Source organism: Spinacia oleracea, chromosome 6 (genome assembly GCF_020520425.1).
Source record: "Spinacia oleracea cultivar Varoflay chromosome 6, BTI_SOV_V1, whole genome shotgun sequence".
NCBI lineage: Eukaryota > Viridiplantae > Streptophyta > Magnoliopsida > Caryophyllales > Amaranthaceae > Spinacia > Spinacia oleracea.
In genome coordinates this window covers 33856368-33884001 of record NC_079492.1, presented here as the reverse complement: position 1 = coordinate 33884001, position 27634 = coordinate 33856368, and the positions used below count along the sequence as shown (strand labels likewise).

The window sequence follows — 27634 nt, the reverse complement described above, 5'->3', positions numbered from 1 at the left end:
AATGTGTATTTGTTAACCTATAGTTACAAATTTGTTTCAGTGGCTTTGCACCTGCTTGCTCTCCAATGTCTTCAGCTAAATTGGAAGGCAACTATTGGTACAAGTAATTCCAGTAAAGCCACTCATATATAGAAACTGCAACATATTTCTTTGCCTCATAATATGTACTTCCTCCATTTCTATATAGTTGCAACATCTCCCTAAAATGGAAATGTCCCTAATAGTTGCAACACACCTAAAATAGAAACATTTTTTACCAAAGTTACAATTTTACACCTAAAATGAAGTAAGTAATGTGACTAAAGTGGTTGTGGCCCCACTCAAGTACCACTTTCTTAAATATCGTGTAGAGGGGTATATTGCAACAATAAAGAATCGGAGGAAGTATTTACTTTTGTTGGTCTCAAAAAAATTCATGCATTCCACTTGGGCACTCACCAAAATGGTATCCATCTAGTCAATCTAGTCATTACTGATGCATACAAGACCCATCAGTCGCCACAATAAGATACAACTTTGCTTTTCTATCGTAGTTGGCTATAATTGAAGTACACATCAAAAACCACTCACAATAATTTCTCAGACAAAAGGCCAAGATCTTCAAGAAGTCCATTTGAGTAGCCTCATGATGCAACCAGGAAAAACGTTTCTCCCAACAACAACATATTGGTGCAAATTATGAATGTTCTTTAAGAAATAATACGATTTATTAATAGGTAATAGAGCTTTAAGTAAAATTCTCTACTTATTCTCCTTTATCATTCTCTTCTAGATGTTTGGGCTTAGTTATTGGATCATGTCCTGGAACATTGTACAGCACCTGGTGTATTTCTATCATTGATATGTAACAGTTCCACAGCCACAAGGGCCACCTCTGGTTATGTGATCTAACTAAAAGCATTGTAGATAATAATAAGTGACGTTTGTACTATGCAGCACATGATGATGCCTCATAATGGTGAGTGTAGACACTCTCTATGTCATAGTAGGTGCAACTAGATCTTATTGAAGTAAATAAAGTCATAAATTGTGGAGACCTCATTAGGTCGTTCTCACTTATGGCTTTATGATATATATTACAGCATGACATTGCATACAGCTTACCACTCTCTCCAGCCAATCCTTCTAGTGCTAACCTTTGAATTTGATAATAGGTTGTGATTGTTCTATAAATTCACACATTTAAGATAGTTCAACTGAATGAATTGAGCACAAAGAAAAATTCAGGGGGCAAAGGAACTGCTAAGGTATTGCAACTGATGTAGCTCACAGACCTTGCAGTTTCCTAGACGCAACTCTGCTTATACTCACTAGAAAACTGTGTGGCGATAAATCCTGTTTTAACTGTAGTGGTGCATCAAGAGTTTGCAGCCACCAAAAACTCGGATACGTTATTTACACAGATCAGGAAACAGGTCAAGCATTTAGGCATGCAAAAGAAGGGGAGTGTCAAGTGAAAGGCTAGTTATGTTTCACAAGTAAAATAATAAAATTGCATATGCTAAGATTAGTCATCTGTAGTTCTATACAATAAAAGCAACACTAACCTCTCCAAAGTAGTTTGGATGACGGGTATACTTCCAAACTCCAACATCACACCATTTTCCTCTACTTCCTGGTGAGCTTTTGAATGCCAGTTTCTGCTGGTCAGCTGTAGCTTCAAGAGAAAAACCTATGGACCACATAATCCACCCAATTATATCGGCTGCTTGAAATGATGGATTCCTGTCACTAGCATTGACAACTGTCACTGGTAAGCTCACAGTCCATACCCACACAGCCTGATACCATTCGTTTGAAGATTTTTGACAATTAGATTGCAGGAATTCTCAAATGGAAAAGAAAACTATGATAAAATCAGGAATGGCTCACAGGTAACAATCACAAACATAAAAAAAGTCGCAGAAACCTGGAAGATCCAGAATACTGCTAGTTTCCCCAGATTTGCACGCATCTCATCGAATCGACGGTCCTCTCCCCACTGCATAATCCTGATACGAAGCTCGACCAAGTCAAAATTAAGAACCGTATCTATTGTTGTATAATCAAATGAACAAATTAATTTCTTCAAGAAGAGAAGACCGGACATAGATTCGATAATTGAGAAATGCAAGTACTTCTTGCTTGACATCTGGTCATATTTGTCATAGGAAAAGCAACACTAAATACTAATTTTACTGTACACTTGGACAGAGAAAGCCAGGCCTGCTTCAAGAACACAAACTCACCTATACAATAAAATACATACAGTACAGAATATGGCCTAGGATCAATACTTTAGTTCATACCTCATCAAAAGGAATAACCCAAGACGTAGACCCCATATTACCACAAGCAAAGTCAAAACTACCTGGAGAACAGATGAAGCTACACATCAGAAAAATCACACACACAAAAATGCATTTTTGACAGGCTTCAACCGAATGTAAAACACCAAACTCCCAACAGAGGAAAATAAACGCATTCTTCCTAGCTTCAATTGCTAGTTTATTGGCTTTTCCAATCTCCTCTCTTAGGACTGGAAATTAAACAAGAAGTGAATAGTTGTCTTACACCTAATAAGTCATAGATTATTGCAGATGAATCTCCTGGTGTGGTCTTTGGTGTCTTTATTATTTGGATTAGCCTATTGCAGACTAAGGGGGTTCATTCTACCCCATGTTAGATGTGGTAGTATGGTGTATGTTACAATATCTTAGGTAAGGCATCAGTGAGTTGAATGTCTAAATTTTTGAAAGTTGGAAGTAGATGGTGCAAGAGCTATGACTTGCTTCTGATAAGCTACAGAGAGGAATAATAACTAAATACCTCTGTCGCTGTGAAGGAAAAACAAATTAAGCTGATAACATTGAAGACTTGTAAACGGTATCACAAAAGGCTGTTTTATGACATTCTAGAGGATCAAAGTCAAAAGACAAGGAAAACAAGAGACAGAAAATGCTATAAAGACAGAACTATACAAGGAAGATAGCCATATGGACTGGAAGGACTGCATATGCAATGTAACAAAGAATTTCAGGAAGAGTAACAATTACCTGTCTAAAATTCCATGATGCTTTGACGACAAAGGTCAATACAGCAAGTATGATAAAGTTTGTGCTCCCTGAGACAAGCATTACATAGAGTTACATGAACAGGTGAACAGCGGCAAAGAACTTATGCTATAGCGCCTTCTAAGTAAGTTTTCTAGAAAGAAAATAAATAGATATACTAATAAAGAACTCCTCCAAATTCATTGAAGGATTAACAGAACTTCAGACAGGATACTGATGACGTATCTGCTCAGTCAGTCATCACAAGCAACTGCCCAGACATAATTTTCAGTCAAATGCAACCATTATTAGAAAAATCAAATCAAAGGCTGCCTTAACTAACTTCTACACACCAGCAATGCTAAAATTTGTAGTTCTACAAAATACATATGGTGGAAAAGAACATTACATAGGCAAAGTAGCTAATTGTATCAATCTGACAAGTACCCCTCCTTCAAGACAGACAAAAGGGGAAGGTCGGGAAACCGTACTTCTAACATTTCACAAAGCCAATCAAAAGAAACGAAAGTAATCCCATCGCCCTTAAAAAAAGGGCCACAAATTTATTTAAAACCATCCTACATAATAAGCCCCTTTCTAACTTTAGTTAGTTAAATGTTGTATTCACCCTATTACCCTTACACTTTGTTCGGAGGGGAGGAAAAGAGGGTAGATAAATGGAGGTGATAGGAGGCAAGGAGTGAGTTTCCATTATGGAGGGATTTGATTTATTAAAGGGGGAGCAAAAATGGATCCACCCAATTCCCTTCCCTACCCTTCCCCTGTGACTTATCTAAATAAGGGAAAATGTATACCTCACTTTCCCGTCCCCCCTCCCTCCAAATCTTTATAACCAACATAATGCAAGTGATATGCATAACTAGAATTCCAAAGAAAGACAACATTGGTACGGTGCAGAAGTAAAAAATTTGAAAAGACATACTACTCAAACCCAATTCCTTTAGTGACCTTTAATCAAATGTGACCTATTATTTAGATTTGGAGAGAGTAACTTTTACTGCAACATATCGAGTCTCGACTATGATAGGGAAAAGAAGAAGAATTATGAGTGTACTCAATACCACATATGGACATCAATGGAGGTCGTAAAAAATACTTCTATATTAATGTTCCGTTAGTAATCACATTTCATTACATAGACTTGCAGAGTAAAAGGTTCTATATAACCAATGCACGATTAATATAAAACTTGAATGCAGACAATGATGAGAACAGCATTATAATACACTAGTGGAGTAGTAAACAAGAACACAATTTCCTTCCCTTTCCGCAACACTTCATCTCCCCTAGCCATTACTCGTATGGAACAACAATTTAATCATCACAAAGCATAATTCTCAATGGGTATACATGTCTTGTTGTCTACATATGAACAATCCTAACCAAGTGTCATAGCCAATTATGTATTACAATTGCAAGACACTCCTACCCGAAACACGACCATGAGTACGTCTAGAAGAGATAATTCATTGGCAGTAAAATGCACATCAGCATTCTCAAGGGTACAACTTAATATAGTTTCCTTAACCATATTTTGTAGTACAAAATTAATTCACTTTGAATTCAATGAATCAATAGTCAGTTTCATAATCTTCAATTTTCAAATTCGCACATTCTAAGCAAAACCTTAACCAAATTTCACAACTTTATCTTGATAAACAAAATAAACACTCCATACATTTATTCTATGAATGGAAACCGAATAACACAACCAACAATTGACATTTAACAATTGATTCCTTAAAAATTCATAAATTTATAGAATTATGCAACAAGAAGAAAAAAATACCAGCAAAATCGGTGACTTTATCGAACTTGAGAAGAGCTGTAACAACAAAGAAAATGAACTGATAAAACACCTGCAGAAAATAAAAGAAAACCCAGAAAAAAGTGTTAGTGTTTAGAGGAAATTCAGAGCAATGTAACAAATTGTTACGAGAGAGAAAGGGGGGTGGAAGAATACAGTGACAATGGCTGTCAGAGCTAAGAAATGGGAGTCCAGAACTTTAGCCATGGCTAATAACTGTAAACAAGTTGGTTGCCCAGTTTGCAGGAAGATGACTATATTCAATATTTTTATGTGGATGGAATTTGAACACCATTCTATTTGACAATTAGATCGAATTGTTCTTTTCTTTGTTCTGGCAATGTGCCGGGCCTAGGCACGATACTAAACACGGCCCACAGATGTTGTGACCAGTTGGGCGATCTAAAAATAAGGTCAAATTTTTGGCTGTACTAGAGCTGGTTGTACCCCATTCAAAACGGGCGTCGTTTTGTGTTGTTTAAGATGAACAATAATATACTGGTATGGAAATGAACCTTTACTATTTCGGAAATGAATATTTATTTATTTATTTGGAAATGAACATTTATTTATTTATTTAGAAATGAACATTTATCTACTCATTCGAATATGAACGTTTATCTAATTATTTGGCAATCTTCATTTATTCAACCAATTTAGAAATGAATTTTATCTACTGATTATGAAATGAGTATTTACTAATTTTAAAATGAATATAGTTATTGCATTACTATGTTATTACTTTGAACATATATTTACACGTATTGAACAATTAAAACATGTCAAATGACATATTTTACCCAAAAAAAAATGAACATTTCAAGCATTACATATGTAATTGTACTTGAATTACAATATATTGGTAGAAATCATCCACTTATTTTTCTATATCTTCAATCTTGAATCTTGTTTTTGATGTAGTTCCGAGTTCTTATACTTTTGAATGTGTGTATGAAGTGTGATTTGAACACAATATTTGACTTTCACGTTTTCAATTCCCTCATTGTTGTAGGCTGAAAATAAAAATAGTAAGTAATTTGATATGATGATCACAACTAATTTAAAAATGAACATTTACTAATTTGAAAATGATGAGCATGCAAAGAAAACAAATAGGTTAAAAAAATAAGAACAAGGGTTTAAAATATGCTTAGTAATAGAACAAGAAAGAACAAAGAATATAAAAGGTACTCCCTCCGTCCCGGAATACTCGACCCGGTTTGACCGGCACAGAGTTTAAGGAATTTGAATTGACTTATTTAATTTAATAGGTATAGTAGTTGATAGTGGGGTATTATTTTAATGTAGTTAGTGGGAGGTGGGTTAAGAGGTGGGGTTGGGGGAGAGTAGGGGTTGAATTTTTAATTATTTTTTGTATGGAGTAGGGGGTAGGTGGGTTAATATGGGTGGAGTGAGAAATAATATAATATTGTTAAAATATTTCCATTTTTAGAAACAGGTCAAGTATTAAGGGACGGCCCGATAATGAAAACAGGTCAAGTATTCCGGGACGGATGGAGTATGAACAAATAAAACAAAAAGTATGAACAATTTCATTATGAACATTAACCAGATGAATATTATGAACAAACAAATAAACGAGAAAGAATAAACAATTCAACAAAAAAGAACAAACGATATAAAAAAGAAAATAAAATTCCAGAAGAAAGAAAAAACAGTAAAACAATTATGAACAATTTTATGATGAATTTAAAAAAACAGCATGAAAAAACAAACATTACAACAAGAAAGAACAACAATACAAAAAGAAAGAACAAACAATATAGGCGCTTGTAAAAACATAAAAGATCAATGAAGAGCTTCATTTCATTATGAACATTAACCAGATGATTATTATGAACAAACAAATAAATAAGAAAGAACAAACAATTCAACAAAAAAGTACATACAATATAAAAAAGCATATAAAATTCCAGATGAAAGAACAAACAATACAACGATTATGAACAATTTTATGATGAATTTAAAAAACAACATGAAAGAACAAACAGTACAACAAGAAAGAACAAACAATACCAAAAGAAAGAACAAACAATAAAGATGCTCTAAATCACATAAAAATTGATGTGCAAGAAAATGGAGAGAGAAATGGAGATTTAACCAGAAAATTTCTAAACCACATAAAAATTGATGTTTGCACAAACATAGAACATAAAAGGAAAAATCTACTGAATTATCAAAGACATTTTTCTAATCAACATATAAATACAATAAAAAAAACCACAAAAATAAGAAAATTAAAAGCAGAAAAAGGAAAAAAGAGAGAAGAGAGATGAAGTTTACATTTAGGGCGGCTCAAACGCAAGCGGGTTCTCCGATTGACATTGTTATTCGAGATTAGAAGAAAAAAACACATACAAATGAGGAGAGATAAACTTTTGGGGAGAGAGAAAACAAAAATGAGGAGAGAGAAACTTTTGGGGAAAGAGAAAACAAAAATGAGAGCTTTATGATATTTGAAAAATTTATATGCAATTTTTTTGTTAAAAAGAAAGCACGTGATGTAGCTTTTTTTAAAAATAAATAAATTCCAGCCGCGCTTCGGTTTTTTTGGGGGGGGGGGGGGGGGGGGTTGTACATCTACTAATGGTTGTACCCGAGTATAGCAGTTAGGGACTTAAAAATAACAACCATTTACCAAGTTGATCGGGTTCGTATCCTTACACTTACTATTTTTCCCCTATTTTGTGCCTTATTTTTTGTCTTATTCTTATCAATAGTGTAGGGACAATTATACCCTTTGTCATATAACTTCCATGTGTCTCCTTTTTCACTTTTCTATTTCGCCTTTTCTTTCTTCCTTTTGTTGGGAACCCAATAACTCATTCCACCGAATTTCTCATGTCACTCTTTCTAACCTAGCTTTCCTCCGCCCACTTCTCGTTTCTCCTATCAATGGTGCTTATGAAATTGCTACAATATCAATGACACAAGTATTGTAAACGTATATATGATTTCATAGTAGTTACATGCAAATCGGAATTTAGTATTGCTTTTCTAGCATTTAACATAAATTTGTAAATGTTAGCTTTTTACGTAATATTTTCTGCAAACTAAATTTTTGTATCTTGGGGGATCGTGCGCACGGTCCAACAACTAGTTACTAAAAAAATTGGATCAAAAAATTAAGGATTGCTCTAATTCGGAAATTTTAAGATATGGTGGTGTGAGGGGGTCGAAAAACACGACGGGGCGCCTCTAAAAGAGTATACGGCCCGCATGACTTTTCCCCTCTAGACGTGGCAAGCATATTAAGTAAATAGGAACTCACTCTGGGCATTAGCCTCTTTTACTAGTCTATAGGAGTCGCCATTCAATTTAAGAAAAATTGACAAAACCCGGTTATCGTGATATGCCAGGAGTGCAAACATTTTTGACTCACAACGGCCATAGGTTCCCTTGTGATCCCTGATGTAGAGATCCCTCAACGTACATCCAGTGGAGCAGAGATGGAGAATTCGGGGGATGTTTATTAATACTGGGAGTGCCCAACATTAGCCCAAGCGGCGGTCCTTACTAGTTCAATGCGACGACGACGGTACATGCGTTATGTTACATTACTACTCTGGATTGATTTTAATGCACAAATATTCACTAAACAGATGTCAAAATAATGATTTAGGTTAATTCAAGGTGCTTAGCAATAAACCGGTTTGTCAAAGAGTTATCTGATTTAGGCGTGAGTAATATAGCAGATTAAAGTGAACATATTTATACGGTGGTGAAAGTTGTAAAATATAGATTTAAGTTACAGTATAGTGTAGGCTATACTGCGGTTCTCAGGAACACCTACCACTTGACTTTACTAGCTTTCCTTGGCCTTCAAACTTTCTGATGATTGACTGACTGCGGGACGGGATTCTTCCAGAGTTTTTGTATGTTTAGGCTTAAGGATTGGGTTAAGACTTCGGCAACACTTCGACAATATTCAGACTAATTCAGGTGGTCGTGCGGGCAGGGTCTGCGTAACAGAGGGTTAAGACGGCAGACAGTACGAATACGAGACAGAGAGAAGCTTCGGTCAATACTCAAGTTTAGGGTTTTAGGCTAGGAATGTGTGTTATTTTCCGGAATTTAGAGGCCCTATTTATAGTAAAATAGGCCAGAATAAGATAGAATTGAGAACTGTGAGTTTTCTGGTGAGATGTGTGCAGCGCTAGAAATTTCCAACACTTGGATCAGAAGCGTTGTTATTTTCTAGCGCTTCACATGTCGGCGCCAGATGTGTTTATTTTACAGCTGGATTAAAACTCTATCTTGCGTGAGTGGGTGAGAACCAAATTATAACGCCAGAAAATAATGGCGCTTTGATTTGTGCGCTGGAATTATTGTGGCGCGTGCGTGCCAACGCTAGAATTTTCTAGCCCTAGTGTTTTACTTCACTTTTCCAGCTTTATCCGGTTTTACCCGAATCTCACTCAAGGTTTTTATCTTTTAGAATACTGGTTGGGATGCAACACTTATCCTTTTCCAATGGTAAACCGTAATGCGACTTAAACACTCAGATATTTATCTTATACGGTTACCACTCTGGGTGGCATTCAGTCATAGTAGTTACTGTAAATAGTAGTTTCTAAAAATAGAAGTATGGTTTATGGGATTATCAGTCAGACATGGATCGTTTGTTGCATATTTAGGAAAGCTTAGTCAAGCGGTGTTTGGTTTCTTCATCGAACACACCGTATCGGGCTTAGGGACAAATATCGGCGTCTACAGTTAGCCCCACTTTGATTGAGTCTGGCAAGACGATAATTAAATTATTGGTAGACTAAGTGCGTCTGGAACATAGTCTGGTTAAGACCAAGTCCGAACGAGGGTTTCATGAGCCCTCGAGTGATAACATTTGACTGAAGGGTCATCACTGGGAATGTCAATAGTTCCCTCACGAGTCATCGAGAATCCATTGACTTGAATCGACTTCTCACTGAGTCATTGAAGACGTTCAAATTGTGGAACATAGTTTTTTGAAAACAGATGCGTGACTTAATTTTTTTGAGAACGGAATACAGGAAATGGAATGATGAAAAAATACGGGATGATAACAGGATACAAAATACGGAATACAGAATACAAAATACGGAATACAAAATACAGAATATTGACATTTTTATTAACGAGGAATGAATAAACCTCAAAACGGGATACAGAATAACGGATTATTGAATGACGGAATACAAATTTTCAGAATACGAAATACGGAATTTTCAAAATACGGAATACGGAATTTTCAGAATATGAAATACGGTATTTTCAGAATACGGAACTTTCGGAATACAGAGTTTTCTTTGTTTTTTTTTTGAAAAATGAATTTTTAAAGAACCGTTACCTAAATGGGTTACGGTGGTTTTTCGGAATGCAGTTGCCTGTTAGTGGGCCATCGGAATAACTTACTACTATAATAATTATAGTATTTGAAGTACCGTTACTTTTCCGCGGGAAGGAAAAAGGAACAAAGTTAAGTGGTTACTTGGCAAGAAATGGGGCGAAGTTGCCCGTCCTTTTGTTTGAAATGGAATAATGGTGCACTGGAAAATTCTAGTTGTAGACGCCTACATTTGTCCCTAGGCCCGACACGATGTGTTCGACAACGAAACCAAACACTGCTTGACTAAGCTTTCCTAAACATGCAACGAACGATCCATGACTGACTGATGATCTCGTAAGCCACATTTCCATTTTTAGAAACTTCTATTTATAGTAACTTCCATACCTGAACGTTACCTAGAATAACAAACATGTAAGATAAAATATCTAAGTGTTTGAATCACCTTACGATTCATCATTAGGTAAGGACTAAGAGTTGCAGTCCAACTGGTACTCCTGAAGGTTAGAAAACGTGATAAGATTTGATAAAAAACCGATAAGACTAGTACAAGTGAAGTGAAACACCAGCGCTGGAAAATTCCAGCGCTCACGGAGTAAGAGTCACAAATTTCCAGCGCTCAAACCACCAGTACTGATTAATTCCACAGCTACAGTTTGATTTTTATACAATCACGCAAAAGATAGAATTATCCAGCTATCACCAGAATAGATCCGACGCTCAAGATGCATGCGCTAGAATAATCCAACGCTCTTGATCCAAGCGCTGGAAAATTCTAGGGCTCAGCAGATCTCAGTTGGAAAATTCTCTTTCCAAAATTTATCTTATTCTGGCCTATTTTGCTATAAATAGGGCCTCTGTAAAACGGAAAATAACAACAATTCCAACCCTAAACGCTTAAACTTGAGTATTGACCGAAGCTTTCTAAGTCCCGATTCGTGTGTCTGCTGTATTAAACACATTGTTAAGCAGATCCTGCCCACACGACCGCCTGATCGCTGAATCCTGTCGAAGTGGTGCAGAAACCTAAACACAATCCTAAGCCCAAAATACTCAAAACTCTGGAAGAATCCTATCTCATAGTTAGTCAGTCGGAAAGTTTGAAGGCCAAACGGAAAGCAAGTAAAGTCAAGTGGTAGGTGTTCCCGAGAACCGCAGTAAAGCCTACGCTTTTCTGTAACGTGAATTATATTTTTATTGCTTTCCCCACTCTATAAATCTGCTAACTGATATGTGTGTTTTATATGGAATTTTACCCCCGTCCCTTAGTACTTTTGTGCATCAAATGAGATCTTAGGAGCCGTTTTTAGTACTAATCTGTGTTATTGAGTGTGCCTTGAGTTTCAGGATTGCTTAGTGAGAAATTGGTCTTTTTAGACCCGTGATTTAGGCCACTACACGAGCCCGAGGAAGTTCGGGACATCTAGCGTCGACTTTCGGGAGCCTTAGATGCTTACGGTTGAGCCCCGTGAGTTAGACTCGGTGATATGGGCGAAGGATGATGACATTTGCAAATCGCCCTTTGAGCTGAGGGCAAAAGTGAGAAGATCGGGCGAAATAAAAGAGCCTTGAATTCGTCAACGCGCGCCGATCTGGCGGGCTTCTCCCGGTCCGGATCGGGCCGTCATTCTGGGACATGCCATGGGCTTTTCGAAACCGCCCGATCGGGAGGAATTCGGCCCGATCGGGCCGACTATCGAGCTGTTCGCCCGATCGGGCGAAGCGCCGCCCGATCGGGTGACGCCGACCCCTGATGCTTTTTCGCGTTTTTATTTCCGGTTTTTGGCTTGTATTTTGGGAAAACTATAAATACTAGCCCTTTTATATTTAGGAGACATCTTATTATTCTAGTATTAGCACTTAGTTTTATCTTAGTTTTCTCTCAAATTTTCTACACTTAGTTTTATTATAAATTTAAAGCTCCAACTTTTGAGTTCTTCTTTTGTTCTTCATTTAGGTACTATTTCAATCTAAAGTTTGTTTATTCAATTTAATTTCTTTTACTTGCTTTATCAATTATTCTAATTATGTCTCCATTGATTAATATTGTTTTAGCTACCTTTATTATGTGCGAGTAGTTACTTTTCTAGGGTTTTGGGGGATCCATGAATAATTATGAAGGGATGATTGAATAATTGTGATTGTTGGCATTGTGATTGATTCCTATTGATAGGTTTATTTCACTATGCAATTAGATTTGTGCAGGTTTAATTGTGATAGTCATGCAATATCAAGTTAAGATTCAAGGGATGCAATTTGATATTTAGGCTTGTGTCAATAGGTGGAATTAGGATTAATACGTAGCGAGAGCCCGTTGATTCTAAGTCTATGATTAGTATCGATTCGAGAGCGCATGCTAGTCTAATTAATTGCGTTATTGATTATTGCTAATCGTTTATCATCCTGGATTGTTATTTGTTGGTGAACCTATGCCCTAGATTCTTTAATGTCTGATTTCTTAATTGTTTAATTATTGTCGTAGTTTTAGTATACAAACCAACCAACTCTTATTTCCCAATAGTCTAGATTAGTTGATTAATAGTAGAAAGAACGCCTGTTTCCCTGTGGATTCGATCCTGACTTCCCTTGCTACCTAGCCATTGATTTTAGGTTTATCTTTGATTAGGTGATACGACTTAAGCCTGTCAAATTTTGGCGCCGTTGCCGGTGAAACAGTTTTATTTTCTATTATTGATTGTTTAATCTAGATTATTGTTTGTTACTTCTCAAGGAACCCCCGTTCCTTGAGACCGGATCTCACACTTTTTTGTAGTTTCTTTGTCTATGCCCATGATCGTAGGTACTAGTAATCTTACTTCATTCGATCCTGAGCCCGAAAGAACCTTTCGTGGACGAAGAACTTTCATTGCACAATGTGGGAATTACTCTGATTCTGATCATAATATTGGCGATCTTTTTCCTTGAGATACAGATTCAGTTTCAGAGATAGAGATGGGTGACGAAACACTACCACCACCCGAGCCAAGGCTTACATACTATTCTAAGCCAAGTCTGTCTGTGCTACCCATGGCAATCATGCCTTCTATTGCAGCCAAGACCTTCAAGATCGAGCCTGCATTGATTAACATGATTGAGAGATGCCAGTGAGGTGGGGAAGTAGGTGAAGATCCAAATCTTCACATTCAGTCCTTCATCCAATATTGCTCCACCATTAAGCAAAAGGGTTTGATTCCGGAGCAGACTATGGAGATGCTTTTCCCGTTCTCTCTGAGTGGGAGAGCAAAGTTATGGATCAATGGGTTGAATCGGGCAACCATGAAAATCACTAATTGGGAGTCTTTGGCCCTTGCATTCTATGTGAAGTATTTCCCACCTGAGAAGACAACTCGTCTGAGGGGTCAGATAATTTCTATTACTCAACAAGCAGATGAGAGTTTGTTCGAGGTCTGGGAGAGATTCAAGGATTTGCAGAGAGAGTGCCCGCACCATGGTTTGAGTGACCGGTTTTTGATTCAGCAGTTTTATAATGGTCTGGGTAATAAGTCTAGACTTATTTTGGATTCAGCCGCCAGTGGGAGATTCATGCAACTCGAGGTGACTAGAGCTATGGAGGTGATTGAGGAGATGGCCATTCAAAATGCCCAGTATGGGAATTCTAGAGGCCTATCTAACAAGGGTGGTAAGCATGATTTGAATTCCATAGAACAATTAACTTCCCAATTGACTGCTTTACATTATAAGTTTGATAATATGCAAGCAACAAATACTCAATCTGCCCAACCTGTTAGTGTAGCTGCAATGAATGCTCAAACTGCTAATGTCTGTGATAGTTGTGGGATGTCTGGTCACTATGCGCAGGAATGTAGGAGCTCTATTGAACAATGTAATGCATTCCAGGCCTACAAATAAGATAACCCATTATCCAACTCATACAATAAGGGGTATAAAAACAATCCCCTACTATCTTACAGGAGCAACAATTGACTCGAAATCGGCCCGAGGCGCTGACTCGGACTGCTTGAAATTGCGCGGTTTGCGACTTTGGAATCTTGAATAATTGAGGTTGTACTCTGATGTCCGAAGCACTAAAGAGTGTGTACTTGGAGTCATAAAGGGGACGGTGGCCTCGTTCTCTGTTGCAGGCACCTGCGCTTGGCGCAGGTCTCGGCGCCTGGCGCCGGTCTACTGTCACAAGTGCCGGTTTTTTGTATAAATAGGGAGCTTGTCGGACCATATTTTGCATCAATCCATCCCTGCTTTTCTTTGTATACTGCTTCCTCAAGAAAAGAAAGAAAATGGCCATGTCTTTTGAAAATGCCTTGAACTCTTGGCTTGGTTCGTTAGGCAAATTAGAGAAAAGGGAGCTCGATGGCATGCATCTTGGGGTGCTCGCCACCTTCCGGTTTGTAAAGCTTGATGTGCACTTCATTCTTGCTACTTTGGAGGCTTGAGATCCGAATCATCATGTCTTCCGCTTTGGAAATAATGAGGTATGTCCCCTCCCCGAAGAGTTTAGTGCCATATTGGGGTGGCCCATTATGTCGGAGCCATGCATGCCTAGTGTTGAAGAACACTTTTTCTTGGGCTTTGAAAGATATTTGGGCTTGAAGCCCCCACTTTTGAGTGTTGTTGTATATGGCAGAGGGGTGGATTTGTCCCTCCTTGTCACCTATTTTGCTGGGCTTGATGTCCCCAAGGCTTTCCGCTTGAGGGCCTTGAGTTTTTGAATCTTTGCTCGCTTCCTCTTTTCGAAACAGGGGTTTGGCAATCATGATGCCTCCCTAATAGAGATTGTAGAGAAGTTTGCTAGTGGCCGGGACCCAATGCCGCTCGTGATTGGCGAAACATTGTTGGGCCTTGATATGTTGAAGTCGGACCCCTCTTCTTTGCCGTTCGGGAAGTCCGGTATTACTCCAAGTAAGGATCTGGAGCTTTCTTGTATATTGAATTTGTACTTGTATTTTGAATATTGAAGTTTGAAATGCTTTTTTTTTTTAATACTCCCCAAGGTCTGGCTTATGGAGAGACTCATGCTGGTGGCACCACCGGAGAACATGGAAAGGTATAATAGAAAGGGGTTTACTGTGCGACGCATGGTGTATGGTCGGCTTTCATTGGATGAGTGGCGTTGCGCACTCTCTGGTGTTGAATCTTGTATAAGGTGGGTAGTTCCTTGGAGGGGAATTGATGCTATGAGACATGCCCCAGGTGTAGGGGAATACAGTTAAACATAATAACATGTGCGGAACAATCCCCAAAGCCAGGAAACATGTATAAAGCACAGATTAAGAAAACTTACATTCGAAGCGTGTTTTCCACAATAATCTGTCAACGAACACGAACAAAGAACTCCACTTGTCGTTCCTCTACTTGGTTCACCGACACGACCAGATCCGTCTTGATAATCGTAGCTTAGACAATTGATCAAGATACTTTTCTTTTGGGAGGAACTCACTTTGGAGGCACAGAGAGAATTAGGGTTCTCTGTGTCTCTAGGGTTTGAGCAATATGAATTGTGTGTGTGTTGGAAACTAGGTTGTAAGGTTATATCATTAACCTTACTAACCGACCAAGCAAGAAGCAAGGCCGGCTAGCAAGCCGTGCGAGCCAAGCAACACGGACACACGTCCGCGCCCAGCGACACACCGCAGGCCGAAGCCCACAGCGCGCGCGCCGAGCAGCTGGGCCGTGGGCTTTGCTCGCTCGTCGCTGCTGTTGCGTTATTGCTTGCTGCTGCGTGCTCGCGCCCAATGGGCTTGCCTTGCTTGCTCGCGAGCTTGCTGGCTCGTTGGGCCTTGCACGCTTACGTGCTTGGCTCAACGGGCCGGCAACTCCGATGCCCTTCGTATTCGCGATTTAATATATTTCCGATATATTATTTATCGTTTCGTATACGACGAATCACCGTCGTACGATACGATTTATTCGTGTCGCCCAGCTTACGAATATTCGCGATACGATATACGATTCCGACAAAGGTCGTATCGTATAATACGTTTCCAACTAATTCCCGAAAAGCTATTAAATGAATTTCCGATTCATTTAATCCGGTGATCTGTTATGTGTCATTGGTGTGACCTTGTAGGTTCAGTCAAGAGTAAGTTGTGAGTTCAATATCCATTAGAACTCACTGATCGGAAGCATTGCTCCAGCTAGCTGTTCCGATCACTTGATCTCACTGAATTAATTGTTCGCAATTAATCTGAACCTTGGTATTAGACTTAATGCACCTTGGGTGAAGGACATATTTCCTTCAATCTCCCACTTGTCATTCAGACAAGTGTGCATCCACATTCCTTTGTCGCTTAGTGTTACTTACTGAACATAAGGTAAGATCCAAGCCATCCTTATTAGGTCCAGAAGTGTTTCTCGGATTACAGAGTTCAACTGTCAAACTTTTGCAGAAGGTTAAACCTAACCATTCTGAGCACGGCCATGCATTTTACAGTATCTAACTCTCCGAGAGGCCTTGTTACACATCAACACCATATCCTATCAAAGATAGGAGGACAATCCATTCTTGCAATCTATGAACACTCACTTTGATTCATAGTACGCCCAATAACTGCTTTTATAGCCTCCTTTTACGGTGCGACGTTTAGCTAGTATCAAAGCAAACTAATTCTCAAACGAGCAAACATAATCGCTCATGTTCTGAGGAACGGTTTCTAATCACCATTAATGAGAACTACCTATGACATGACTTTAATCTCTTAAAGCGTTCTCATGGTCAATCCGATACAAGATCCAATAAGTATCTATGCAAAAGATTCTGACATACAGTCACTCCAGTTCAAGAAACAGAACTAAGTAATCTACTTGCAATCTAATCTTCATTAGTCATTGGTCGTCCACCTTTCAATGACCTAGATTAGGGATCCTTTATGACTTCAATATTCAAGTTCACTTATGGGTGTTTCTTTGTCAAAGAATCCATCTTGACATCCCATTTGAATGATTTGAATCACATGGATTTATCATTTAATTCTAAACCACAATTAAATGAATATGAAATAAATAAATTTCATAAATATGAAATGGTTAAACCAATTGTTTTAAACATAGATCTAACAAATGTTCTAAAACAATACTTAGAAAACCAAAGCCATTCTCCAACATGCTTGATTCCCATGGTTGCTACATGTGTGTTGTGTTTCACTTGTGGCAACGGTTTAGTCAATGGATCTGCGACGTTGTCGTCAGTTCCAACCTTGCAAATCTCGATTTCCTTTCTTTCAACGATCTCTCGAAGTATGTGAAATCGCCGCAGTACGTGCTTGGACTTCTGGTGGCTCCTAGGCTCCTTTGCCTGGGCAATGGCTCCGCTATTGTCGCAATACAAAGCCACTGGTCCTTTAATGGAGGGGACAACACGAAGTTCTTCGATGAACTTCCGAATCCAAATAGCTTCCTTTGCTGCTTCTGAGGCAGCAATGTACTCGGCTTCAGTTGTAGAATCCGCAATAGTGCTTTGCTTAGCACTTTTCCAGCTTACTGCTCCGCCGTTGAGGCAGAACACAAACCCAGACTGTGATCTGAAATCATCTCTGTCGGTTTGAAAGCTTGCGTCCGTATAGCCCTTAACAATCAACTCATCTGTACCACCATAAACCAGAAACTGATCCTTAGTCCTTTTCAGGTACTTTAGGATGTTCTTGGCAGCAGTCCAATGCGCCTCACCTGGTTCTGACTGGTACCTGCTCGTTGCACTGAGTGCGAACGAAACATCCGACCTTGTACAAATCATAGCATACATGATGGATCCAATAGCCGAAGCGTATGGAATTCCACTCATCTTTCTACGATCATCAGATGTTTTGGGACACTGATTCTTGCTTAGATATACGCCATGTGACATGGGTAGATGGCCTCTCTTGGCTTCCATAATATTTAACCTAGCTAGCACTTTGTCAATGTAAGTGCTTTGGCTTAGTCCAATCATCCTCTTAGATCTATCCCTATAGATCTTGATGCCCAATATGTACTGTGCCTCTCCTAAGTCCTTCATTGAGAAACACTTCCCGAGCCAAGTCTTTACAGACTCCAACATAGGAATGTCGTTTCCAATAAGCAGTTGTAGACACCTACTTTTGTCCCCATTCCCGAAAGGGAAGGTTCGATGATGAGAACATAAATCTCCACTTGGCAACACATCTCCTATAAAATAACGAATCTCAATCACCCTTTTCATTTCAACCAAAAACTACTATTTATAGAAACCTGCTAAAAATAGTAACTGTCATAATAGGTAGTTGTTAAAAGTGGCAAGACATAAAAGATAGAAACCTGTCAGAATTAGGTGTTGCACTCCAACATAAATCCTAAAAGAGATAGAACTTGCAAGAGGAATCCTATTCCTAGTATAACTCGAAAATAAGAGTTACGTATTAATTAAAATCCTAACGAACCTAGAGTTCGTAACGGGCCCAGACGCATTCCGTCATAAAGTTAATACGCACTAAAAGACTCGGATAAGTCTCAAAGACTCCGTATTCCACGAGTCCAAATCTGACAAGGAAATACGGCCCAGACCCTATTTTCAACGCCTGGCTCTGGGCGCCGAAATCTTCGGCGCCCAGCCCTGGGCGCTGAAATTACATGGGTACGTATTCCCTCCTAATTCTTCTTGAATTAGAGCTCTAAAATTCTATCTTTCCACGAAATCTTCCCTATAAATACAGCCCCAAATTCGACGTGAAAAGAACACAACACACAATTCATTTCTGAGTATTGACTCTAACCACTAAGCTTAAGCCTCACGCTGCGAAATTGATCACGCGTTCTGTCGCAATCGATCCAAAAATCGAACAGAACGTATCCTGTCCCGTAACTTGAGATTAGTTAAATAAAAGGAGAAATAGCAAAGTCAAAGTGGTTAGTTTTCTGAGAACCGTGACGCACCTCTCAAGGGTGCGTCGTAATGTGCCCCTTCGCATGATTTAATTGCTTTCCTCGCCCTTTTATGAACTGTTAAACTAATCAAATCTGATTGTTCTATCACGCCTAATAAAGATAATATGTTGGGAAATTGGATTATCATGCTAGGTCCCTTAAAACAATCTAAATCAGATAATCGCGATCGATCTAGTATTATATGTTGCATATTGTTAAAATCAACTCAGATTAGTTTAATAGTTAACGCATGTCCCTTCAATTATTTATGCTGAGATAGTAAGGATATCCTGCCTCTGGAGTTATCGAAGAGCGAGTACTCCTCTCAGTAGTTACAGTCCCCCGAACCCTCAATCTCTACCTTGCGGGTGTATGTTGAGAGATCCCCACACCAGGGATCACAAGGGAACCTATGGCCGTCGTGGTCAAACATAATTGCACTCCCTTTATGTCACGATAACCGGGTTTTGTCAGTTTTTCTCATTGTCGTTAAAAACTGAATGGCGACTCCTATATTACTAGTCAATTGGGTGTACACTCACAGGAAATCCAATTACACTTGATTTGACAAAAAGAAACGTCACACCCACGAGGGACAAGGTCACGCATTAGCCTCGTGCTTTTTCGACCCCCTCACAGTGGCGACTCCACTGGGGATAGTGAAGGAAATACTCGTGCTTGTAGGTAATCAAAATAGCCGAAGGGTGAAACGATCCTACCCCGCGTTTATTTCCCCATCAAGTTGGGACGACCTGAAAATCAGCATATTAATGTGAACGGGCAGAACCGCATAACGAATCTTGGCTCCCTCAGGGAGTTTGGACTAAGGATACCCATCGCCAACCGGGGGGTGCATACGCTTCGAATGTTGTCCACTCGGCACTTTCGCTAGTAGTACACCCGTCCCAAACCCAATCGCTCGCCCATTAGGTCCCTCTCATTGGTGCATGCCCCCTTGGCTTACATCGTGATTGGCCTCTTGGGCGAAATTCGTCTGTTGAAGGCACTACCTCGACCGGGGCATGTGTTGGATCTGCGATAGAAGCGGTACCAAGCCAGGCGCAAATACTACCCATAGAAGCCTATCATAAAACTACATGACATATTATTATTGCCTCATGATGTAATGTTAATTATGTGTAGCGAAATATATGATTGTGTGTGACAAACAATCCTAGAAAACCAAAGACCCTAAAAAATTGCCCAAACATTCATAAACCAATTGGCCAAAGAGTTATACCAAAATACGTGTTCCGCAAACCCGAACGATCGCCACAAAAATAAGCGACGCTCGGGATGGCCTGTAACGAATCCCACAAACACCGCACAACGCGTGAAGGACGTTATAAGGCAAGCACGCAAAATTAAAGTCGCAAAAACAAAAGCATACGCAAACAGAAAACGAGAACCAGCCAGGGACGTATTTTCAACGCCCCTGGCTGGGCGCCAACATTTCTCACGCCCTACGCTGGGCGCTGAAGCTGCTGCCTGCCCTTTTGGTCAGGCGCAACAGCCTCGGTGCCCGCGCAAAAATATGTAGCAAAAAAACACCATTCGTAAAAATTGCTGCAAGGGCGTATGAAAAGCACTCGATTCTTAAAGCGACTAAAAAAAATATATAAATAACTCTTTGTGTCGTTGTTAGGCCTCCTACGACGACAATGCTCGGCACCAAAACCGAACATGCCAATAACTATGAATGTCACAATGGGCAAGTGTTTCGAAGATCCAAAGAATGACCAAAAGAAAGAACCAAAAAGTGTACCAACAAAAGAAAGAGCGAAAAAACCAATAGAGAGAGTCAAAGTCTAGACTAAGTAATGCTTGAAAATTTGGGGCCTAAACTTTAGCTTATCTTATGCATAGGACTGGTCCTGCCACTTGGTGCCGATCGGGAAATTAAAGGTTAGTGCGTCTCGAAGATACATCGCCAACACCAGGTTTAGTGACTCCAAGCTCCGTCCGTCATCCCTCATTTCAAGGATCTCCGCTTCCCCAACCTCGATTCGCACCCTCAAACATGTCCATCGAAGAATTGCGAGACCAGATGGCCCAAATGACCCAACTCATGGGCCAACTGAAAATGGAAAACGAAGCCTTAGCGGCTGCACAAGCCAAAAATGACCTCGATAACGAGAAGAGGATTGAAAAAATGGTCCTACAGCAAACCATGGGGAGCAAGTACTTCTCCCTCGATCCTGAACCTTTTCCTGGCAAACTACCAGAAAAGTTTAGTTCATCTGACTTACCAAAGTTTAAAGCCACGGACAATCCCCGTGATCATCTATTGAGCTTTGTGAATGCCATGAACTTGAAAGGCGTGGACAAGTCCATGTATTTACCTGCCTTTCCTTTGTCCTTGGAACCTGTGCCGCTCAAATGGTACTACCACCAGGACCCTAAGCTCTTCCCCACTTGGGAAGACTTTGTCAATGTCTTCATCAAGCAATACTCGTCGAACATGGATTTTCAAGTCACCATGCGCGAGCTGGAAGTTCTCTTCCAAAATAAAAATGAAGGTTTCACAACCTACTTTGCTAGATGGAGGGACCAGGCGGCCTAACTAATCAATAGGCCTCCCGAAACAGAATTGGTCCAAAAATACATTGACAACCTGGACCCGGCTTACAGACAACACCTTAGGTACCTGGGACTTGACACTTTCAAAAGAGTTTATGATGTGGGAATAAAGATCGAGGATGACCTCGCAAAAACAATACAAAGTAAACCCGCATACAAAAGCAACACCTACAACAGGGGCAACACATCCCAAGCCCAAGAAGTCCATGCCGTAGAGGAGACTCCCGCCCGAAGAAGCCCTGGAAGATGGGTCCGAGACCGAAAGTTTGCCCCACTCGGGTCGACTTTGGTACAAGCCTTTGAAAGACTAACCAATCAAGGAAAGTTGAGACCTATAGGCCCCACCCGTGACCCTCCTGTCAAGGGCAAATATTGGGTCGAAGGTACCTACTGCAAATTCCATCAAGGAAATGGGCATGACACTGAAAACTGCTGGAATCTAAAACATACGATCAAGGACATGATAGAGGATGAAGTGATACCTCTCCCTAACGTTGGCAAACCCAACAACAACAAAAGCCCACTCGGCTCTTGTCACGTCTCTCTCGACCAACCAGAAAATGAAAACTTCGACCCTACGGTGTATATTACACCTCAAGGTGCACTACTCGCTGTGGTCCCTATGGATCGAATCGAGAGAGAAGTATGCGGTGTGTGGGATGATGATGCTGAAGATATCTACCAATCTCAAGTACCGGGCCAGAACCTCTTTACTGAAACTTGGCCCGGGTATGCTCTCATTGACACCACCCCTCAGGAACCCGAAGTCGACAATCTCACCCGATCCGGAAGGATATATTAATCGGATATTCGCCCACCTCCTATGGACGATATCCCAGTCAGACAAACTCCTGAGAATGGACGGCACACCACCGTCGCGGAAGTCATTGAAAATCCTCTCTTGAAGCAACTAAAAAGAACCAAGGCCGAGATTACCATCTGGGATCTCATGTGTACTTCAAAGGAACATCGCGAAAAGCTTATTCGCTCACTTGACCTCATCTTGGTGCCTACAGATATCACACCCGACTCATTGGTTAACCACGTCACGAGAGATGCTGGAGAAAAGGCCATAGTTTTCACTGACAAAGACTTGCCCAAAGAGGGGGGGTGCTCACAATAAAGCCCTCTATCTAGTGGTTGGATGCAAAGGACAAAACATCCCCCTAGCGCTCGTAGATAACGGTTCAGCGGTTAACGTTTTCCCATTGCGAACCGCCCATTGCTTGGGGCTAGGAAACGATGACTTCCAAACTTCCACGCAAGGGGTACGAGCCTATGATAACTCTCGAAGGCCTGTGTTGGGAAAAATCAACCTTACCATACAAACCGGGCCTGTGGCACGCACCACGGAGTTTCAAATAATCGACATCAAGCCCACTTTCAACCTCCTCTTGGGGCGACCTTGGCTCCATGACTTAGGAGGTGTGGCTTCTACCTTGCACCAAATGGTTAAACTTAACCATAATAGGGTAATACTGGAAATCCGCGCCCCTCCTCTCGACGTCAGTTGTACTATGGTTGGAACGGCCGAAACTGCAGACGACCTTTATGAGTTTCAAATGGATGAAGCAATCCAGTTCATCGAAGATTATGATCCAGCATTCCTAGACCCGCGCGCATCCCGAGTCGTCCCTAGAATACTGTTAGCTCAAGGTTATTTCCCAGGAACCCCATTGGGCATAAGGAAGAAGGAATGCACATTCCATCCTTTACCCAACAAATCTACTCCCTTTGGCTTAGGCTATGAACCAACGGAGGAAGATATTGCTGACCGCCTGTCTGGGTACGCCTTAACAAGGCCAAACAAACCACCCTCCTGCCCCCGTATCAAAGAACCCTTAACGGGATGTTCGTTCGGGAAGGAGAAGAACACCCATGCTGTGATTTCCCTGAACCCTTCGTTCAGGATGGCTTGCTAAAACCCGGATTTGAAATTTTCCATGACTGCCACACCTTGGATGAGGCACCCCACCTCACCAAGACCAAAACAACTGAAATATTGGACAACCAGGCTCTATGGACATTGTTTAAAGAATCGAGGCCTATGGAGGACGAGACTGTGATGACTACCCTAGCTTTACAGGATGAAGGTTTCGATCCAACCCGGTTAATCTCTCCTGCATCAACACTAGAAGAGATCGAGAACGGATGGGTGAAGACATTTCAGTGGGTCAACGCAAAAGGAATAGAATTCAAGATGAGTACCGGTGAAGGACCAAAGTTTTACGAGACTAAACCCAAGGCTTGAGCCATATAGAGCACCTTAGTAAAAAAGCGCCTAGTAGTTCTTTAGATTGGTAGAAAAAAATAATAAAGGCTTTAGATGATCCTAAGACCCCTTAGAATATTGGTTAATTTTATTGCAGTGTGTTTTCCTTACTTTCCAAATTAATAAAGGCGTAATGTTTCTCCTAAAAACTTTTATTCTAACACTAAATGAGCACCAAACGTACTTGCAAAGAGGCAGCCCACTCTAGGCCCAATAAACAAGGCCCACTCGGTCTTGAATCGTGACATCGAAATTCATCAAACCACCCCCCCCCCCCCCCAAAAAAAAGAAAAAAAAGAACCACAGTATCATATTACCAAAACATAAGGGTCTAACCCATGCAACCCAAAGAAAGCAAAAGAAACCATGCAAATGTTGCTCAAGAAAAAACAAACTCATAAAAATAAACGCCGCCCCCGGCATCAACACGCACCTCAGCCCACTCAAAAGCCTACACAAAGATCTTCATATCTTCCGCACACTAACCCAATTCCCAAAACCGTTTCAAGTCACGAATAGAAAAAATTAATCCGGACAAAAATGCGTCTCACGTTGACAGTCAAAAAAGCCTCCGAAATAGCCTCAAAATTGATTTTAATATGAGTAAAAAGCAAAGCACAAAACGAAGAAAAAAGAAATAAATGCAAGAACATGTGAAGCAAAGCGTCAAAAACGACCGCCCAGAAATCATTTTCAGCGCCCAGGGCTGGGCGCCGAAATCTCTGACGCCCCAGCCTGGGCGTTGAAACTCTCTACTTGCTTAACTTATTTTCAGAAGTGCTCGTCATTTTATCCACACATAACGGAAAAATAACGAACACTTGGGGGGTACAACACGTATCCAGATATGCGTACCAAAAAATAGCCGTACAAAAAACACATGGAATTTCATTTTTATACGCGGCTTACGGCGAAAACAGCAGACGAAAATAATGATGATACTTCACTCATTTGACCGATTAAATAATATGTTTCCACCTCAGGGCATATCTATTAAAATCCGGCATCCTAGAATTTATTCTAGCAAGAACTACACGCGACCTGATTCTAACAAAGATACGTAGGCAATCCTATTTATGGATTCGGTCCAATTAAATAGCAAAGATATATACATTGTGCAAAAGTGTTAGACATATATAAAATATAAAAAAAGGGAGAAGCAAAAACGAAAGTAAAAAATAAAATACGCCTTTATTAAAAAAATAATAAGAAGGAAAACAAAAGTGCTAAGAAGGAAAAACAAAAACAACTGGAATAAACAAAGGGCACCTACACCCTAGCAGGAACTACACTACTCTAGTTCTTCCGGATCATCAAATAAAGTCTTGTAGAGGGAAATGTTCGCAGGATCCACCCCCACAGTTTTCTGCGCTGCCCCTATATCAATCTCCATAAGAACCGGCTCCTGGACACTAACTTCCAAAGATGCCAAGACTTCAGAAACATTCTCAGTTATAGCCCGCTCAGCCTCAAGGACACAGACAATGGTGGGAGAAGGATTATCAACATCAACTAGATTAGTCACTGTTTCTATAGGCAGCTGAGCCTTCCTAACCCATACATTGTTCCGGCGACGATATCTGCGAGAGCTTGCATTTCTTTTAGCAATGGAAGGCCCCTTCATGTTAGGCATCTTCTTAGGCCTAGAACTGGAACGGGGAGGAACTTCCTTTCGCTTTCGATCAGGACGAGCTTTCACAGTCTTAATACCATGGGTGCGAGGATTGGCAGAATCACGGCCCTCATATCTAACCCGAATACGAGGTATCAATAGCTCAGCCGACTCCCCATTTCGAGCCTCGGTCCTCACAACTTTTTCATCGGAGCTCATCCACAACTTGTAGTTTTCAGAAAGACCCACAAAGCCATTTGTAGCTACGGCCTAACGCGGGAGACCATCATAGTACTTAGCCCATGCTTGAACCCGTGCTTGTGAAAAGGCCGCTACTTTAGGTGGTACCGTATCAGAAAAGGGGATAGTCTGCCTTAAGCCGTATTGACGCATGACTCGGTAAGGAAAGATATAAATGGGCCGGGATAGCCCCAACAAAGAAACATAAACCGATACATCGGACCCCCCTGTTATAGTAGTCAAACCCCAACACGGTACCACCCACTTAATAGAACAGATACCATGAGTAAAAAAGGAGGCCCACTCGGCCTCGTCCTAGCCTCGGTGCAAATACTTCCGGTTACCCAAGGCTATAGGGCGATAATGTTTAGGATCGTCAGGAATTTCCAAGAGCCTAAGTCGTTCCATGAGCCAAATCTGCAAAAAACGGGTACGATCAGATCAAAAAAAATAATAAATAAACAAACGAAGCCTGGGGCGCAGTTTCAACGCCCAGGACCAGGCGCCGAAAATTCTAACGCCCAGCCCTGAGCGCTGAAACTCAGCTCCAGGCAGGACGAATAAAAAGTATGCAAAAAACATGCGCAAGGAAAAGATCGATTACCTGCAGCAATAGGGGGCTCCCCTTAAAATATTCAGATTTGGCATCCTTCTTCAACTCATCCGCACTCAACAAAGTCTCAGCAACAACCAACGGTATAATAGAAGAGCAACTTTCCATCTGGCTAATCAAGGGGATCAACCTTATGTCACCGGATTCACCATTGTTATTCGACAGCAAATAATGATTCAACAAGCAAAATACAAGGGCTCGAATGTTCAATTTCTGTTCGGTCATATTTTTACTAGGCCTAAAGTGATGTTTTACAAGCTTTGCCAAATTAACCTCATCACCTACAACAATCTCAGCAAGCGTGTTAGCATCTAGTCCTAGGAAAGCCCCTATGGTTGTTTTACCCTCTTCAATGGTGCCAGGGGTGGCAGGAGTAGCATTAGTAGGATAACCAAGGATCGCGGCAAATTCATCTGGCAAAGGACATATTTCGTTGTCCCGAAAGACAAAAACATGATGATCAGAATCCCAAAAGCTTAGGGCTGCATGCAGAAAGTTATAATCAATATTAATTTGTTGTAAGCCTAAAAGTGCCTCTAAGTGGTATTCTTTCAACAAAGCCTTTTCTGTAGGAGTAAGGGCTCGTAGCCAAAGCCTAACAGCTCATTGGAGTGAGAAGGGAGGAATCGACATGACAAAAGCAAGGAGGAATTAAGGCTAAGCAACTACAAGAGAAGAAAATTAAGAGTGATGGAAAATAGGGACGTATCTAGCCCCTATATATAGATGAAGACATCAAGTGACATCCTGATCCCATTCGAAAACGCGTTAAGAAATCCGAAAACCAAAAATCGCCAGGAAAAGACTTTCAGCGCCCACGGCTGGGCGCCGAAATAATTAACGCCTAGCCTTGGGCGGTGAAAATGCAGCCCAAGGCCCGGATCTCACAAAACGCGGAACAGGAAAGGACTTAAAACCGTGTTGCTAGACACGAGGCCCTATTGCAATCAAGATCAAGCCCAAAAGCACCTTTAGCACCCAAATAGCAAAAATGAATGTTAAAACTTGGTCAAAACTTAGACTCGTCTCAAGGAATATATGTGTACACTTTTTAAAAACAAATATGAGCAAAATAAATATCAAAGTCATTCTTCGAAACACCAAAAAATATTGTTAAGTCGTTGGTTTCTCGAAATGAAAAATGTTTGTTTGTCAAAAGATTAATCTGGGCCAAGGTAAACCGGATATTATTGGAAAATAAACTTTGTCGCCCGAAAACTGAAGTGGCACTCCACGACTTCTCCAAAATAGCACATCACT

At 40.5% G+C, this 27634-nt stretch overlaps 1 protein-coding gene and 1 non-coding gene across 4 annotated transcripts in view; both read right to left on the bottom strand.

Annotated features, from left to right (window-relative positions):
- LOC110805647 (uncharacterized) overlaps positions 1-5173 on the bottom strand; it is a 28860-nt gene extending 23687 nt beyond the window's left edge. For all 3 annotated transcript variants that reach the window (XM_022011270.2, XM_056830741.1, XM_022011269.2), the window contains exons 1-6: positions 5017-5173; positions 4843-4912; positions 3036-3103; positions 2289-2350; positions 1910-1991; positions 1548-1781 (exon numbers count right to left, since the gene is read on the bottom strand). In XM_022011270.2, coding sequence (XP_021866962.1) covers positions 1548-1781; positions 1910-1991; positions 2289-2350; positions 3036-3103; positions 4843-4912; positions 5017-5067 — 567 coding nt within the window. In that variant the 5' untranslated portion in view covers positions 5068-5173. The remainder of the gene's footprint in view (positions 1-1547; positions 1782-1909; positions 1992-2288; positions 2351-3035; positions 3104-4842; positions 4913-5016) is intronic.
- An 8379-nt stretch (positions 5174-13552) lies between these two features.
- Positions 13553-13659, bottom strand: LOC130464574 (small nucleolar RNA R71). The gene has a single exon (XR_008924966.1). It is a non-coding gene; the product is annotated as a small nucleolar RNA R71 (small nucleolar RNA).
- Positions 13660-27634: the final 13975 nt, after the last annotated feature.